Below are 16,909 nucleotides of genomic sequence, written 5' to 3' on the forward strand. Positions count from 1 at the left end.
ACCCACACTGCCATTTAAATATAAACACGAATACCCTTAGTCGAGTGTCTGTTCCACATCGTTGTCTATAGTTTTGGAAACACAGTCGGTCATGTTTATGTTACAGCCTTGCTTTTGTTTTATTATAAATACAACACCCACATTAGCCCACATGGTACACTGTCATTGTTGTTAAATGTAATAGTATCTTTAAATATACTTTGTTATGATACTTTGCCAAGCAGTAGGTTTATTTTGCAGCTCTGAAAGTGTTAGAATTAAAGTTTTTTTTGTTTCTTGTTTGTTTCTCAGACAGAAAATCCTAATACAGAAAGGCCATACACATTCAAGGATTTTCTGCTTCACCCACGAAGGTTGGCATGATTTCATTGTTATTTAATTGTTTGTTTTTTTCCTGTTTTACATTCCATTTTTACATATATATTTATTTGAAGGAACAATGATAGGCCAAAGTTCATATTTTATTCTCAATCATTGCTGACAGTATTTATTTCTTGCTCGTTCAAAAACGTCTTCTGTTTCTCATGCAGCCACAAGTCCAGAGTCAAAGGTCATTTACGTCTCAAAATGACCTACCTGCCAAAAAACTCTGGCTCAGAGGAGGAAACAGCAGATCAGACTGAAGATGCCGACGTAAGTTTGGCTAATATCACACACAAACAAATATCACTCATCACCCTCCTGTAACTGAACCAAAGCATCATAGATTTCTGTTCACGGTCCTTTATGAATTTACAATATAAACCAGATTCTGACATTTAATTGTTGTATATTTACCCAGAATAAAATTGAAGGTGACCGTAAAAAGAAAGGCAACCTCCAAAATAGCTGTGGGGTATTTTTTGCAAGATTTTGTTTTCTTTACTTGCACGTGTATTTGAGTAACAGCAAGTGTGATCGAACTGTAACTGTGAACAATATAAATTAATTAATACAATTCTGCACATTTTTACCCAGATCTATACAAAAAAACACACTGATGCATGTTTATTAGCTGCAACATGACAAGGATCATATTGAAAACACATACAGAATCTTGGCATTGTTATTGTATTCAGCAATCAATGGTCACTAGTAATATGAGCTGTTTGAGATTGAATTGCATTGGTAAGTCGATGAATCCATTTCATATTTAAACCACCGTGTCATTTTCTTTAGAATGAGTTTCAGCCAACTGAAAGCTCTAGTCCTCATCTGAGCCAGTGAACTTTCCCCTGGCTGCCAAGGCGTTTTGAAAGCGTGTAATTAAGCAGCTGGTTTTAGGATATTATCTCTGTCCAATTGATGCCACGCCGAATTTAAATTTTTCAAAACATGTTGTGCAGCCTGGTTGGGAGCTTCTGGAGACTCAGGACATGTCTGGGCCCAGGCAAAGCCAGTTGCTGCCCCCTCTGCCCCCTGGCTGGGAAGAGCGTCAAGACAACCTGGGAAGGATCTACTTTGTCAATCACGAGAGCAGAACCACACAGTGGCAACGACCCACAATACAGTAAGACTTCTCCCATGGTCCAAGCAAAGATACACCACTGTCATTGGTGGTACAGTACTGATGTGTGTGTCCTGAACAGGGACAGTGATTTGGAGATGCAAAGAAGACAGAGAAATAACACGGACGTGGAGCATGCATTTATTACGCGCAGGCAGATCTCAGACCCTGATGAAAACACCGCACAGGACACCACACAGGAGTCTCCTGAGGTAAACACAACTTTTTCTTTTTATAAATTTCCATTATTGTTGAGATCTACCTGTTTGGTGTCATTAAGCTCATTATCGTAATTTTATGACGGTAACTTAAAGAGAAACTATGCAGGATTTTTCCCGTGGCTAGGCTACCTTTTTACCTTAAAGCAGAAGTAAGCGGAATATTTGTGTTAATATAAGTGAACTATATAAGTATATAGTTATATCTTCCGACAGCAATCACTTATATAGAGTGTTTGGTCTGAAACACGGGTCTGCCAGTCACTCTGCTCTGCTGTAAGCCAAGGAGAAAACGTTTCTTGTATCCTACAACCTTTATCCAATGAGGAGAGAGAACGGCATAGTGCAGCCAAGGGATGCGCGTGAATGTGGTGATGTAGGGACGAGGGCAGGGACTGCTAACTCCATCGGCTGACAAGAAGTTAGCCAAAACGACTGGATCGCTTACTTCTGCTTTAATTAAAAAGATCTGGAGTAATTGTGATGGTTAAATACATGACTTGTGACTTGTGAATGGAGGCTCTCTACCTTCCACCTGGCGTCTCACCTGGCCACCGCCCCAGCTCTTGTCTCTGCAGCTTCGGCACACAAACGCACTCCATTACCTGCGATCTTTTGTTTATGACAGTTAAGACTACACAAACATACAGGTCGTAACATTGTGTATGTTATATAACGTTATCCACCGCTCCATGTATTGATTTTAGCGACCAAACTTGCATAGTTCTTCAGCTCAGTTTTATTTAATGTCCCAAACAGCATTTTGGGTTGCAGCTCATAGGATCACAGAAAAAAAGCATTAAAACATAAGCATAGAAACGCAAAATGACATAGAAACACACATCAGTATAAATAGCATGTGCACAGACAAGGCACTGTATAAGATATAAGATCCAGGATAACACTGTTAACTGTTAGTCAGGTAAAGTGTATAAGTATAAAGTGAGTATAAATAAAGGCAGCAACTTTAGACTCCAGAATTAAAAAGTAAAAACCCCACTGTACACTACCTGTGCAGCACCAAACCACAGAGAGACACATCTGGTGAACATAGAGGGGAATTTAATGGTTTAAGTGCCAAATATTTTCCCTCGGGAGTTGGTAGAGGCAGAAAACAAAGCTACATGGAGAGGAGAGTGAAAATTGGGCTCAAAGAATAGAAGAATATTCACATATCCTGTCCACAACACAATAAAAAAAATGCTTATTGTGTGAGGAATGGGGGAGGTTTGTTTTGTTATCTCTGCAGTGGCAGTGGGGGTCATAGCAGCGTAGTCCAGAGGCCTGTACTGCAGAGCTCAGCGTCCTAACAACTCGCACACGCACATGATGATGATTATCGGCTCAACTCAACTTTCCTGAGTGCGTTCACATAAAAATGAGCAGTGTTTGCAGCATATGACCTGCCGTAAACAGGGACTACAGCCTGGTCTTTAGCAAAGTGCATGGAGCATTTAAGCAAAATACAAACTAACTGCTTCAATGAATTCTTGTGGTGTGAATCAGTTCAACCGTTTCAGTTGGAGAAAATGAAAAAACTTAACTTTCATTTTGTTTCAATGTATTCCATTCAGGGTTTACATACAGTGCTTCACATGATTGCACATTCAGTATTTACATGATGTACACATAATCACCATAAATGAAAAGGAGCAGGATGAAGAAAAACTTACAGTACCTGCCCCTTTCTTTAGTTATAATTGCATTGGCTTAGTATCAACACCAATATTATACACTATTTCAATAGTAACAACAAGAAAACAACAAACAACAAAATAGCAATGGACACAGCTCGTCTATCTATCTTTTTTCCCTTCTTTTTCTCTTTCTCCTTTTTTGTAGGCACTTATTTTTTCTTTTTTAAACATTTCTTTCAATTCTTTTGCAACAAGTGCTGGACCTCTATGCTTCAATCAGTCTCTGTTGTAGGATGATGATATACAAAAGCCCAACGAAATGGCTTTGACACATCATTAATGCTCTGTACTTTATTGTTGCTTTATCTCTTTTCTTTTCTTGTCATGTTTCTTTTTAAATGTTCTTATTTTATTTTAATATTCCTTCTTTTATTGTGAAGCACTTTGAGCTACAATATATTGTGTGAAATGTGCTTTACAAATAAAGTGTATTATTATTATCTTGAATGCACCCTCCTCAGGAGTGGGTTACAGTATATGTGCAGCTTGAGTTACCATGGTGATTTACCTTGGTAAGAAGTGAGCCACTGTCATAATAACTCTTCAAAACCAGGGTTAAGATTTGAACCTCTTAGACCAGGCCTCTGTGGGAGTTTTAGCACAAGCACTTGAGGAAAACCACTGTCAACAACACTAAACAAACCAACATGTAGGTTTGCCACAGAACAGAGCTGCACTCCGACACTGCACACATAAACTGGTTAATTCGTCATTCCGTCATGACCTTGAATCACCTCACCGGTGTGTCCTCTCTCTCTCTCTCTCTCTCTCCAACCTTGTAGAGCTGGGAGGTGATTACAGAGGATGAGTCCACGTTGTACCACAGCAACAACCAACAGCCAATGTCACCTTCAGCCCAAACGCCTGTGGAGTATCACTCCTTCTGTGGTGACCTGAGAAACATGCAAGTTTCTGCAGCCACAGCTGGCGAGCAGCGCACCTCCCAGACGGTGAGTCATTGTTGTGCACAGCATAAGGTTCTGGTTACCAAAAATTAGAGGGGGAGAGACTTTTTTAATGAGATTAATATGAACCATGAGCTTTCACAGGGAGTGGAAAGTATCTTTGCATTAATTGGCCAAGTAACGACTGTTGTCTTTCAAAATGTTGCAGGATCACGCTAGTAATTCAAGCCATTCCAGTCTCAGAGGAAGTGCCCAGACTTCAGCCAGAGAGGAACATCCTGTTAATCCTGTGGTGAGTGTTTCAGTCTCTGTTGAAATGACCCCTGCCCACATTCTGTGTTTTCATCAGCATGTTGCTGTGTCAGTGTACAGACAAAAGTGTTCAAGTCTCACAGGTATTTTCTTCAATGGTCAAGGCTTCTGTCACTTCCTGTTGTGTGGAAGTTAAGAAATAGTATTCATTAGGCCATTGAGCTTGAGGTTTTCAGTTTTGATCACTGGTTTCGTTTTCATGTCATTCAATAGCAGTTTCCAGCCTCAGCTGGGCTCCCTCCAGGCTGGGAGGAGAAGAGGGACAGTAAAGGAAGACGCTACTTTGTCAACCACCACAGTCGAATTACGACATGGACACGACCCCTCATTCAGGTACACAGTTTTAAGTATTTTTGTGCCTTTAATTGATAGGACAGCTGTAGAGAGACAGGAAATGGGGAAACAGAGAGTGGGGGAATGACATGCAGCAAAGGGCCACTGCTGCGGCGAGGACTATAGCCTCTACCCACTGAGCTAAATGACACCCCTCAGCGGGCTTTTTTATTTATACTGTCATACGGACACCTTGCATGTCAATTTTTATACCTTTTTAACTAAAATCCAAAGATATACTTTTTTCTTTTGCACAGAAAACCTCGGAGTTACCAGCAGCGCGGAGTGGTGCAGGTTCATCCCAAAGCCCCACACCGCCCCAAATTGTGTCCCCTGAGGCGTCTCCTCAGCACACCCCAAGTCCTGAGGGCACATCAGGCTTGCCAACCGGATGGGAAGTTCGCAGCGCTCCCAATGGAAGACCCTTCTTCATCGACCACAATACAAAGACGACTACCTGGGTGAGAGAGCAACGCACATTATAGGGCTTCTCTCTTGGGGGAGCAGCTTCTCTAATGTCCACTAGCGGCTGGTTTTTAAAGAATGTCAGTAGAAAAACATCCAGCAACAGATGCAAAGCCAGTAGTTTTTTATTTCCACAACAAGAAAGTGTCCCATTTAACTTATCTGAACTTGAGTTATGTAAAATATGTGAATAACAGAGTCTCTTTCACTATCACTGACTTTCTTGTGTGAGCATTTCCTGTTGGACTGAAACAATGCCTGTCTTGTTTTCCTTTCGAACAGGAAGATCCCAGGCTAAAGATTCCTGTACAGATGAGGAGGAGACCCTCACTTGACCCTTCTGATCTCGGTGCTATGCCAGTAAGTTAATCAATTACAGGAAATCATCTACCAATCAATTGGAAAACATTGATCACTTTAGATCTCAGGCAAAAACGTTGAACAGTGTTCCTCAATGTGCTCAGTGTTGTTATATATTACCAGACCTGACAGGGCAGTCTATTGTATGTAATAGTCTAAATGCACCTTTTTGTCTTCATTTCGCAGCCTGGTTGGGAGGAGAGAGTCCACACTGATGGGAGGATATTCTACATAGATCACAGTGCGTCAAACGTTGAATACTAAAAAAAAGACATTTATGACTCATTTGATAATGAGTGTCTTCTCTGTTATTTATTTATATATTAATGGCCTCTGATGATTTTATTTCTTAGACACCAGGACCACACAATGGGATGATCCCAGATTACAGAACTCAGCTATAACTGGACCAGTGAGTATCAGTGTTACATAACAGATCATCCTTCAGCAACATGTCATTAGCATTTCTTTATAGATTACAGATTTCCTGTAAATATTGACCTGTCATTTCTGACCATTATTCCCATCATTGACCGCAGTGTAGGCTGTTAAATCAAGATTGATGTTCTTGTTACTGAACATGCTTTTTTTGTTTATTATAGGCTGTGCCTTATTCCAGAGATTATAAACAGAAGTATGACTACTTCCGGAAGAAGCTGAAGAAACCAGTGAGTGTCTTCATAGGGCAGCTGTTGTTTACATGACTGGTGGCTCTGCGTATTACTGTATATTTGGAAAGAAAACTACTGTTTTGAAATCGTTGCTTGCTTTTACCTCCAATATCAGGTTCTCTGTCTCACTTTCAAATATGAAATTGATTCCTAATGATCTTAATATATTTTAACCTAGGCTGACATCCCAAACCGCTTTGAAATGAAGACGAGGCGAAACACTGTGCTGGAGGACTCGTACCGACGCATCCTCTCAGTGAAGAGGCCAGACCTGCTGAAAGCACGACTGTGGGTGGAGTTTGAGGGAGAAAAAGGGCTGGACTACGGTGGCCTGGCCAGAGAGTGGTTCTTCCTCATGTCCAAGGAGATGTTCAACCCGTACTATGGGCTATTTGAGTATTCTGCCACGTAAGTTCAAAAACTTGTCTACCTTCTCTGTCAGTCTCACACATTTAGTGTCTGAGTTTTATTGTGGTGTATTTTGATATTGTAACTATTTTGTGACCGGTGGATGTCAACTAGTTGTTTCATTTTTCATTCATTGTTTATTATTTGACGAGGACAGTGCACATTAATGAACAATTGGTGACACACACATGACGTCATGTTAATATGCCAGATTTAGCTCAAAGCTAATTCCCATCCATAGTCCTCACATTTAAAGACGGACAGACATACCATAAAAAACAGTTAAGGAAGCTACCTGCGTAACTTCTGTATAAGAGAAAACAGAATAATAGCAGCAGTTACAACAATAAGAAAACGGATAACAACCTGCATAAATATAAAAGACTAGTAGCAGTTATAACAGTAACAAATAAGAAAACAGATAACTGCATGGCATTGTTATCTGCATAAATATAAGAGAATACTGAATATTAGCAGCAGTTACACAATAAATTACAATAAAGAATAGGATACAGTAAGAAAGATGTTTTTTGAATGCATTAAAAGTGGGACTGTCTCTCATCGGGGTTGGGAGACTATTCCAACATGTACTGCCCTTAACAGTTAGAGAGTTTTGGCCCATGTGGCTACGTCTGAACTGCACCTCACAGTCCCCTCTGGAGGCAGATCTGGTGCTGAGCGTGTGGTCACTCCATCTAAAAAAATTCCTCCAACGGGGGAGGGGCCAGCCCGTTGAGAGTTTTATAGACTTACTGTTAGTTGTAAAGATAACAGTATAGCTAATGAGTGTTAGCACAAGAGACCAACGTCCTACTGAGTGTCAGGCCACTCTGCTGTAACGTAGTCGGTCCTGTATGCGCTGAAATTCTGGGGAAATATGCAAATTGACCTACTCCAGATAATTATATTGTATCACTTCTCATTTTGTACATTCATCATGAACCCCATGTGATGTTTGTTGTTGGGGAGATTAATTCTTTTTTACACCCTGCTGGCCATATTTAAAGACTCAAATGTTACAACCTCTTTTTCCACTAAAAACCTCCTCATACGGTCTGGAAAACTGTGATTTTACACTGGAAAATGAATTGGAATCAGCCCCTTTAATCCTGTTCGCATCAGTGAAAATACAGCTTTCAAGTCATGCCAGTCACAATTTAAATCACATAAAAAAGCAGGGAGTCGGGGACTGGCACAGCTGTTTGAAAACAGAAATGTTGTCTTGTTAGTGATCATGTGATTTGTCTTTCAGGGACAACTACACGCTGCAGATTAACCCCAACTCAGGTTTGTGTAACGAGGACCACTTGTCCTACTTCAAGTTCATCGGCCGAGTGGCAGGCATGGCTGTCTATCATGGAAAACTGCTTGATGGTGAGTGGTAATGAAAATATCTTTATAAATGCTGTTGGAAACGACAGCCACAGTCAATAAGACGTTACAGATCCTGACGCCTTTGCTTGTTGTCTTCAAAGCTTTCTTCATTCGGCCCTTCTACAAGATGATGCTGCAGAAGCCAATCATCCTCCAAGACATGGAGTCTGTTGTGAGTATTACTTTCTTGAAACTTCTGATGGTCTGAACTGTTTTCATTTTTGATAAATGTGCCTGTCTTTTTAAAATCACTTCTTAAAAGGCTTCTTTAAAAAATAGACTTGTAGTTGTTTTAGTTTGTAGTTTTTAATTCATTTTATTATCTGGAATATTTACACTTGATGTTTGTTTTCCCCTGAAAAGCAGAGTGATCTTGTTTTGGAAGGTGTTATACCAATGAAGCTAATACTTATTTTTATTTTATTTTATCTTCAGGACAGTGAATATTTCAACTCCTTGATGTGGATTTTGGAGAATGACCCAACAGACTTGGATATGACGTTCACCATCGACGAGGAGCTGTTTGGACAGGTGAGCGCAGCATCTTGTCTCTGCCTCAACGTTTTGTGATAATTAGTTCTCTGTGTTAAGTCATATGACATGTCCCATTTCTGCGTTTCAGACTCACCAGCATGAACTGAAACCAGGCGGCGCTGAGATTGTCGTCACTAATGAAAACAAGAAGGAATACATCCAGTGAGCAGCACAACTCCTGTTTGAAAAAAAATATTTGAACTGTTAATTTATGGTTTGAGATTATAATCTGCTGTTTTGTGTTTGACAGTCTGGTGATGCAGTGGAGGTTTGTGAACAGGATACAGAAGCAGATGACCGCTTTCAAGGAGGTAACAATTTATTTGTATTAACTTAACAAACATCTGGACAGCCGTTCACAAACCCTCTAACTCATTTCTTGGTGTTTTAGGGATTCTTTGAGCTGATACCACAAGATCTGATCAAGATCTTTGATGAGAATGAGCTTGAGGTGAGATTCAGTTGATCTAACTAACTTGTTGAAATCAATCAGATTGATCCCAAGCAAGGTGAATAATGGAATCTGTGTACCTGCCTTCTTTCCTCCCACAGCTGCTCATGTGTGGTCTTGGAGATGTGGATGTGAACGACTGGAGGGAGAACACCAAGTACAAGAACAGCTACATGGCCAACCACCCGGTTATCCAGTGGTTTTGGAAAGTAAGACAACTTTCCACACCTGCAGCCACATCAAGCTGGAGCTGGATGGGATCAACCTGTCTGTTGTTCCTCCACTAAGAAGAGCTTTGAATGACTAGTTTGTTTGTTTTCTGTTGTAGACGGTGCTGCTGATGGATGCAGAGAAGCGAATCCGTCTCTTACAGTTTGTGACGGGAACCTCCAGGGTCCCAATGAACGGCTTCGCTGAACTCTATGGTGAGCTGACCTGCATTGTTATGTTGTTGTATGTGTCTTTGTGTTGATTGTTCATTCTTATTTCCACTTAGCACCAGCTTTTTCTTTCCTCTGCCTCATTCTCCATTCAGTATCATGTGTTTTTGTCTATACTCTATATACTTTAATGTACAGGTGGCTTGAACTTTGTTTTTCTTCTAGAAAAATTCATTCCAGTTGAAATGATGTACGTACGTATGTGTTTGTCTGATGTTTGATGGTTCTTATCTCACAGGGTCGAACGGACCACAGCTGTTCACCATCGAGCAGTGGGGGACACGTGAGAAACTCCCACGAGCCCACACATGGTGAGCACATTCACTTTGATTTATTTATTTTTAACATCTAGCACAGTTATGTTTAGCAGTGTATTCAAGACCATTTTCAGATTAACTCAAAGTGTTTGCCTGTGTGTAATGAGGCTACAGGAGATTGCACATTAAAAAAGACTATACAGCTTTGAGTTCTCAGTGCTGCTAAGTTTTTTTATGTTTAGCTGTGAGGTTTTTAATGAGAGCAGGGATTTCCGTTCTGGCGCTAATTGCAACTGAGAAATGTGCACGATTATGATGATGTGACTGTAATGTAGCTGCAGTGTATCTATAAATAATGTTAACCTTGTGTGCAGAAAATCCACAGCTCAGTGATAATGTCTTCAGATAAGGTTAGAAAGAAGTTCAAACTGATGTTAAACTGAGCTCATTGGGTTTGAGCCCTCTAGTGGCTCCAAACAGTAACAGCTCTCATTCAGCTATTGGGGGAGTGATTAGAGTGATGACTCTATGGGCCTGATCTGCTAAAGGTTTGCTTGTATAAAAATGTGTGCAAACTTGATGTCACCTGCAAAAAAAATGTGCAAGCTGATCTACTAACCGGGTGCACTGAGGATTGCGTCTCTCAAATGGGCAAAAAAACATACGTGATGTATTTAGCGCGTTTGCTTTGATGAATTTGCAAATATGGGCGTTTCGGCCAGAACGTGCAAAATATTGGGAGGACTAGGTGCAAATAGATTAATTTAGCACACGTAACGTGATTTAGCAAATCTGAAACAGATTGCGGTGGAAGGTTTCGCGTCTTTACTTAATACGTTTGAAAGGCAAGTCTTAACTGGCACAGTTTTATTGATTTATATCTCTGCATTTCCTCGCATCCGGGTCATTCCAGCGAACTGTAGCAGTTTTTCAGGTGTGTTAAAAGTCTCTCCTCCAGTGCGCTCCTCTCCTCTCCTCTCCTTTCCTCTCCTCTCCTTTCCTCTCCTCCCTCTCCAATACCTGGCTGCTCAGCTCCGGGACTGGGACTGAGACTGAGAGACGTCACCTCTGCCTTCACCCCATCTTTGATCCCTCTGGTCAGAGAGTTTAAAGATTCGAGTGTGGCCTGAGTGTCCCGCACCTGAGCTCTCTATTAATCCATCGGATCAAATTTCATTCTGTCTTTGCAGCCATCCAGCTCTCTGTCCACACTCTCCATGATGGAAACGACTGCGGTTTGCGCGTGCTGTCATATAGCGGGTTACTCTTAGTAGATCACCTGTTTTTCGTGCGCTAACCAACACGCAAACTTTTACCAGGAGCATTAGCGCCCCTTATCTGGGATCTTAGTAGATCAGGCCCTATGATGCATCTCAGTATTTTTTCCAGCTTTTTTCCTGGAAAATGCACCTTTTTAACCTTGACTCACCTATCTTTGTCTCTACTTTCCTCCTCAAAGCTTCAACCGGCTGGACCTTCCTCCTTACGAGTCTTTTGAGGAACTGAGGGAGAAACTTCACATCGCCATTGAGAATGCACAAGGCTTTGACGGGGTGGATTAACGCAGGCAACGCAGTGAATGAGCTGAAGTGACATTTGCTGCCATGAGAGTTAAGGTTAACAAGCAGCTTGATGTGGTTGATGCCGGTGTGAGAAACAAGCTGTGCATCAGACTTGGATCTTAACCTGCCAGCTGTGTGACAGATGAAGGACAGTCTCACAGCTTCTCAGTTTGGTCCTCCGATGGGGCACACCACACCTGGACAAAGTTAGACTTTAAATCTGGAGAGATGGAGGTATTTAATTACTCCATGTGTTGTAATGTTTACAAATCAGCTTTTCTTATTATTTGATTCTGTATTGTAAGTTGCTCAAAAGTGTATTCACTTTTATTTGTTCTGCTAAAATGCTTAAATATTTAAAGAACACGATTCTGTGAAATTACAATATTACAGACATTAATGTGAATGTGAAGCCTAAAAAAAATTTATCTAACTTAAAAAAACATTAATTTCATTTGGGCTGAACTGCCTCAGAAACACATAAAGCTCAGATTGTCATATCAGGTATTAGTGAGACTTAATGTAGTTGTACAGTATTGCTTCAGTCCAAAATCCCTTTAAACATGAGATTAGCTCAACCATAACACAATGTCACTTAGATATTGTTAGATGAAGCCAGTTACAGATATTTAACTTTACTCCTGTTTTTGCATTCATATATTATCATGACAAAATTAAAGTGCTTGAGAGAGAGAGAAAAAAAAAACCTGACAATTCATCATATCTCAAGGAAATAAAGAAAAAAACATACTGATCAAGGGCAAGGTGAACATAATAAAACATATCTGAATCTCCAGAATGAGATTTATCAGGTTTCCTCCTCATTGGCAATATTTCACAGTCGTTCACTTAATATTCAAATATTGTTTTGGGTCTGATGTGACCAACCCACCTTGGTAGCAGGGATGTCACGATTACTTGCTTTCACAATTAATCGCGGTATTAAACGCCACAATTAAATAATCGTAAAGATTATTAAATACTGGTAGATTTACTTTTGGGAATTAAATGAGTTGCAGTTTATGGCTTCGTACCTGCAGCCGGTAAAGTTGTTATCGTGCTCTACATGAGTTTCACTCCAGAGACAGAACATTGAATGTAGAAGGAGAAAGAAAGAAAGGTTTTCTAATGACCTTCCTAAATCCTCATGGATATTCTTCCACTAGTTGGACAGAACATGACAAGACAAACAGATACGATTTCAATTCACATTTTTTGGTCTGGTCTTGCCTTCAGCGATCCCATGTTGATAGTTCTGTATCTCGGTAACAGAGAATCTAACCAAAGTCATTTGTCCCCAGAGAGAAACCCCGACTATAACCGTCTTTGTCCCATTTCTCCTTGACATAAACAGTGCCTCGTATGATTCGCCCTGGGAAGGTGAATTGTCTCTCCTGGAAATAATTTTGGTGCTGCATTCAGAGTCATAGGCAAGTTAAAGGAAAAATCTTTACCTCAGTCTCTTTTCCTAAAATAACTAACTATACATCTTTCTGTTCTCAAATAATGTTGATTTGGAGGAAACTGTAGAGATCTTGCGTTTTAAAATTATATTCTTCCCTCACGGTTTGAAATCTCTTTAGTTTTCCCTTAACTCCTCTCCCTGCCCATGTATGTAATCTTTTGTCACTCTAATTGCGGGTATATGATGTTTTAAACAACAAATCTTTATATATAGATTGGTAATTTAACCTAGATAAAGACAGATGTGAAGGCGTTTCTCTCCCATTTTCATGTCATTTAAATTCAATTTATATAATTATACATTTTTTCATTCCAGTATATTAGAAACACAGACGCAGGAAATCTAAAATCCATTTGCCTCAAAAGCGTTTATAGCAGAAAAATGTGCAGGTCATGTACAAGTTTGAGCAACTCCTCTTAAACAAAGCGTGTCAGTGTATCAATTAAGCATTATAGTAGTGACGTACCAATATCAGGACCAGTTAAAGGCTATAAACTAATTATACTGTTGTCATCTGTGTAGTTCACAGATCAAAAGAAGTGATTACATGCAGTGTTAGACTGTGCTGAAACTCTATGCATAATTGTACATATTTACATAGCAGTTTAATATCTCTAGTTTTTTGAGTTTCACAGATATTACACATTATCTTTAACTTTGCTTTCTACAGACTGTCAAAACAACTGGTGTTAAAACTGTTAACAGAAAAAATATTATCAGAAGCCATTCATACCAAGTTCAACACTGACTGTTTATGTATCAAATAGTAAATAAATGTATATATTCACATTATATATCATGAGCTTACAGAAACCTTCTCAGACAAAACTGACCTTATACAGTATGTTAAACATGTTCTGTTGCCTTTTTGTCAATGAGTGATATCATTTTGTTTTCTTCTACTCATCATGGGTGTCTAATTGCAGCACAGTGCTCTATTTTTAAGAGTACAACTTTAAAAATTGTTTTGTTGGTTGTCAAAATGTGTACAGATTATTGTTTTCAAAATGTGTAATCACTTGTAATACCTTTATAAGAAAGTAACTGTACTTAAGCAGTAGTTTTAACATTTTCTGAATGGTAAAACATGTGTTTACACTGCCTGCCATGTTTACAGCTTGTTGATAAAGGAAGATATCGTGGGCTAGTTCTTGTCTCTGACAACACAATTTTATACTTATGCTTTTATAAAGTGAAGCACTTTGTTAATATTGGAGTCTTACTTCTGAACTGTCTGAATCTTTGCCACTCTGTCACCTGCCGACTGCTTAAATCACCCTTTAAAAGCATGATCCTATGCTTCAAGTGCACATGTGTTTAAATGTTTACATGTGAACATCGCTGAAAATAAGCACATTCTCTTCTTTCACCGATATTTAAAATTAAATACCAAGGCCTTTGTTTGTAATATATTGTAGAATCTGTTTGTGTTTATTGATGTTATAATCTCCAAATGAAAGTACTGTCATATGTGTATTGTTCTGTTCGGAAGAATATTGAGTCGGTCAATACTTCATTTCTGATATATCAAATTTTGTTATTATACAATTCAATTATAACACCTGTAAGTGCATTACAACAACAACATACCTGCAGCATACATGTATAAACAGTTTAAAGGGGTAAAATGAACTGTAGCTGTTAAATCCTAATTTGATGACCTATAGCACACCAAATTTAAAATAGATTTATTTGAAGAATAATAAAATATAAAAACAACTCTCCAGTGTCTTCGTGTCTTGTCTGACTCTCCCTCTTGTTCAGGGTGTCTGTGTGCCGCAGTGTCCTTGAGCAACACAATGAACTCTCAGTCACTCCCGATGGCAGACACGCACCTTGAGATGCTACTCCGTCCTGTTTTTGTGTCTTTGGGTGGTTGATAAAATCAGGAAAGTGATGTATAAATGCAATATTTTATATTTTACTTGTGATTTTTTTTGGTTCATTTAACACAGTTCTCAGTCGCACTTTAACTCCTGCTATTTATAGAGAATATATAAACATAATCTACATTCAATACAATGTGTGCAAATCGTTCGTCAGCAGCAGCTCTAATGGGATCTTTAGGAACACATGAGTATTAATCATTATTATGCATTTTATTTCTATAGATATGTACTGTAAGTGTCAGACAGAGAGATATCATGTGTCTGTTTCATTTGCGTAAATGTAAATGTAAATGTTTTACTTTATAATGCAGTCTTGCATCTGGAGGATGAAAGCACCAGTAGTTTAATTGAAAACCTGCTCTCTCTGTGTTTAATTTTTGAAACATAGCTAAATCCATCAACTATGTTATGGATAAAATATATTTTTCTCTCAAAGTTGAAAAAGGAAAATTTTATAAAATCTGGACAAAATGGATTGAGTGTGTAAAACCAATCAGATCTGGTTTAATTTGACTGTACTTGTGCTTTGTGTGAACCTTCCTTCTTTTTTATGTGATGTTTTGATTGTCTGAAGTGGTGCGCTGTTCTGTTATTGTTCCCAACTGGAACAATTAGTGGTCTGTAAAAGAAAATCCCAGAAAGGCAGTATGAACAAAATCACTTTCTGCCTCCATCTTTTCCTATGTTCGTGAATGACTAAGGCTGTAATTAATGTATGTGATCAAAATTTACCTCTCAAAATAAAAAGACAATTTCAAAAATTTCAAAAAAATGCAAGACTACCTTTCATTGGTATTGGTTGTGTGCCACATAAAAATGTTTTTTTGTCCCACATCCATCACCCTCAGTCTGGAAACAGGAGACAGGAAGTGAGCGTGAGATGAGCTCAGGCTTAATACTGACATCTTAAATCTTTCCAATCTTTAAATTCCTTAAATCCGTTTTGGTTGCAGAGCTGTATTTTGTCTAATTTGACCAAACCATATCCATTTTGTCCATAAATAAGATACTGTACCTATACACACTGGGGACTGGGGAGTGTAGTGCTGAGCTACACCAGCGGGGGGAGATGAAACACACAGTATTCCTCTTGAGGAAGTGTGCCAAACATTTCACTCCCTGACAAACAAAACTATTTCAAATCATAGAAACTCTTGAAAAACATCAGCTATTCTACTCGGGCTCTGTGTCCTACACTAAACTGTTTCCCATCTCTTGTTCCCTGTTTTTGCTAGTTTATTTTGTCTATCATATCAGATCATATCACTTTTATCGATCATATTTCAACTATCTTAATATTGTTATCTCTTTGGGACTAAAGGTGGAAATTAGCAAATGTTGCTACAACCTGGCTCAATGCATCTTCTCTTGTCTCATGAAATTAATGTTTTTGTGCATTGTCCCTGTTTAGAATAAATAAATTCCTATCCTATCCTCTGATGGGCTTCGTGAAAACATTTATTTCAGCAGCTGAGAGAGCAGCAGTGTGACTTTATCTTTATCTCAGTCTGTGATCTTTCCTGTGAGCTTGTTGACCGACAGCGTTGGGTCTTCACTCACGTTAACAAGAGCAGCGTCTCGAGAAGTTTCGTCAGCATCTCTGTGGTAAGGGTCTTTTGTGTGATTCAGCTGAAGAGCCCAGAGCCCTAATTTCTCCTCAACTCAACCCCCCCCCCCGCCCCTATTGTGGCACTAAAAACCCTCCTCCTCCCCATGCACACAGGTCAGTGGAAAGGTCACACACGATTCAGGCCGGGCCTTTTGGACTCTTCTGGGGTCAGTGGGGATGGGCATGTGTGTGGTAGGCGGAAGGCACGGGGGGGGGTTTCAGCCAATGGCAGCAGGCACTGAGAGACTTTTACCCACAACCTCACCAACATTCATAACCTGATAATGACTTTTCTTCCATCGATCTGGCCTCAGAGCTTGACCGGAGCTCACATGCATCACTCCACCCACAAACTGGGCCATATTGGCAGGTGCCGAAACTGAATTCTTGATTAATTAAACACCCATGGGGAAAGAAAGCCCCTCGCTGACCATGAATGAGGCCATGCAGGCTCTCACTTTCTCACGTTATGT

General features: G+C 39.6%; 1 protein-coding gene across 4 annotated transcripts in view; it reads left to right on the forward strand.

Annotated features, from left to right (window-relative positions):
* Nucleotides 1-12,219, forward strand: part of nedd4a (NEDD4 E3 ubiquitin protein ligase a) — a 28,863-nt gene extending 16,644 nt beyond the window's left edge. For 2 of the 4 annotated variants that reach the window (XM_085761929.1, XM_085761913.1), the window contains 23 exons: nt 292-353; nt 531-633; nt 1,326-1,489; nt 1,569-1,698; nt 4,184-4,351; nt 4,515-4,598; nt 4,835-4,951; nt 5,209-5,412; nt 5,699-5,776; nt 5,963-6,017; nt 6,130-6,188; nt 6,379-6,444; nt 6,626-6,855; nt 8,108-8,229; nt 8,331-8,401; nt 8,665-8,760; nt 8,852-8,925; nt 9,014-9,074; nt 9,155-9,214; nt 9,316-9,423; nt 9,543-9,639; nt 9,893-9,965; nt 11,371-12,091. In XM_085761929.1, coding sequence (XP_085618055.1) covers nt 292-353; nt 531-633; nt 1,326-1,489; nt 1,569-1,698; nt 4,184-4,351; nt 4,515-4,598; nt 4,835-4,951; nt 5,209-5,412; nt 5,699-5,776; nt 5,963-6,017; nt 6,130-6,188; nt 6,379-6,444; nt 6,626-6,855; nt 8,108-8,229; nt 8,331-8,401; nt 8,665-8,760; nt 8,852-8,925; nt 9,014-9,074; nt 9,155-9,214; nt 9,316-9,423; nt 9,543-9,639; nt 9,893-9,965; nt 11,371-11,473 — 2,385 coding nt within the window. In that variant the 3' untranslated portion in view covers nt 11,474-12,091. Of the gene's footprint in view, nt 1-291; nt 354-530; nt 634-1,325; nt 1,490-1,568; nt 1,699-4,183; nt 4,352-4,514; nt 4,599-4,831; nt 4,952-5,208; nt 5,413-5,698; nt 5,777-5,962; nt 6,018-6,129; nt 6,189-6,378; nt 6,445-6,625; nt 6,856-8,107; nt 8,230-8,330; nt 8,402-8,664; nt 8,761-8,851; nt 8,926-9,013; nt 9,075-9,154; nt 9,215-9,315; nt 9,424-9,542; nt 9,640-9,892; nt 9,966-11,370 lie in introns of all 4 variants that reach the window. The other 2 variants (XM_085761921.1, XM_085761902.1) reach the window with 2 other exon arrangements.
* The last annotated feature ends 4,690 nt before the right edge of the window (nt 12,220-16,909 follow it).

The sequence above is a fragment of the Trachurus japonicus genome, chromosome 3 (assembly GCF_045865225.1).
Source record: "Trachurus japonicus isolate A0001 chromosome 3, Traja_1.0".
Classification (NCBI taxonomy): domain Eukaryota; kingdom Metazoa; phylum Chordata; class Actinopteri; order Carangiformes; family Carangidae; genus Trachurus; species Trachurus japonicus.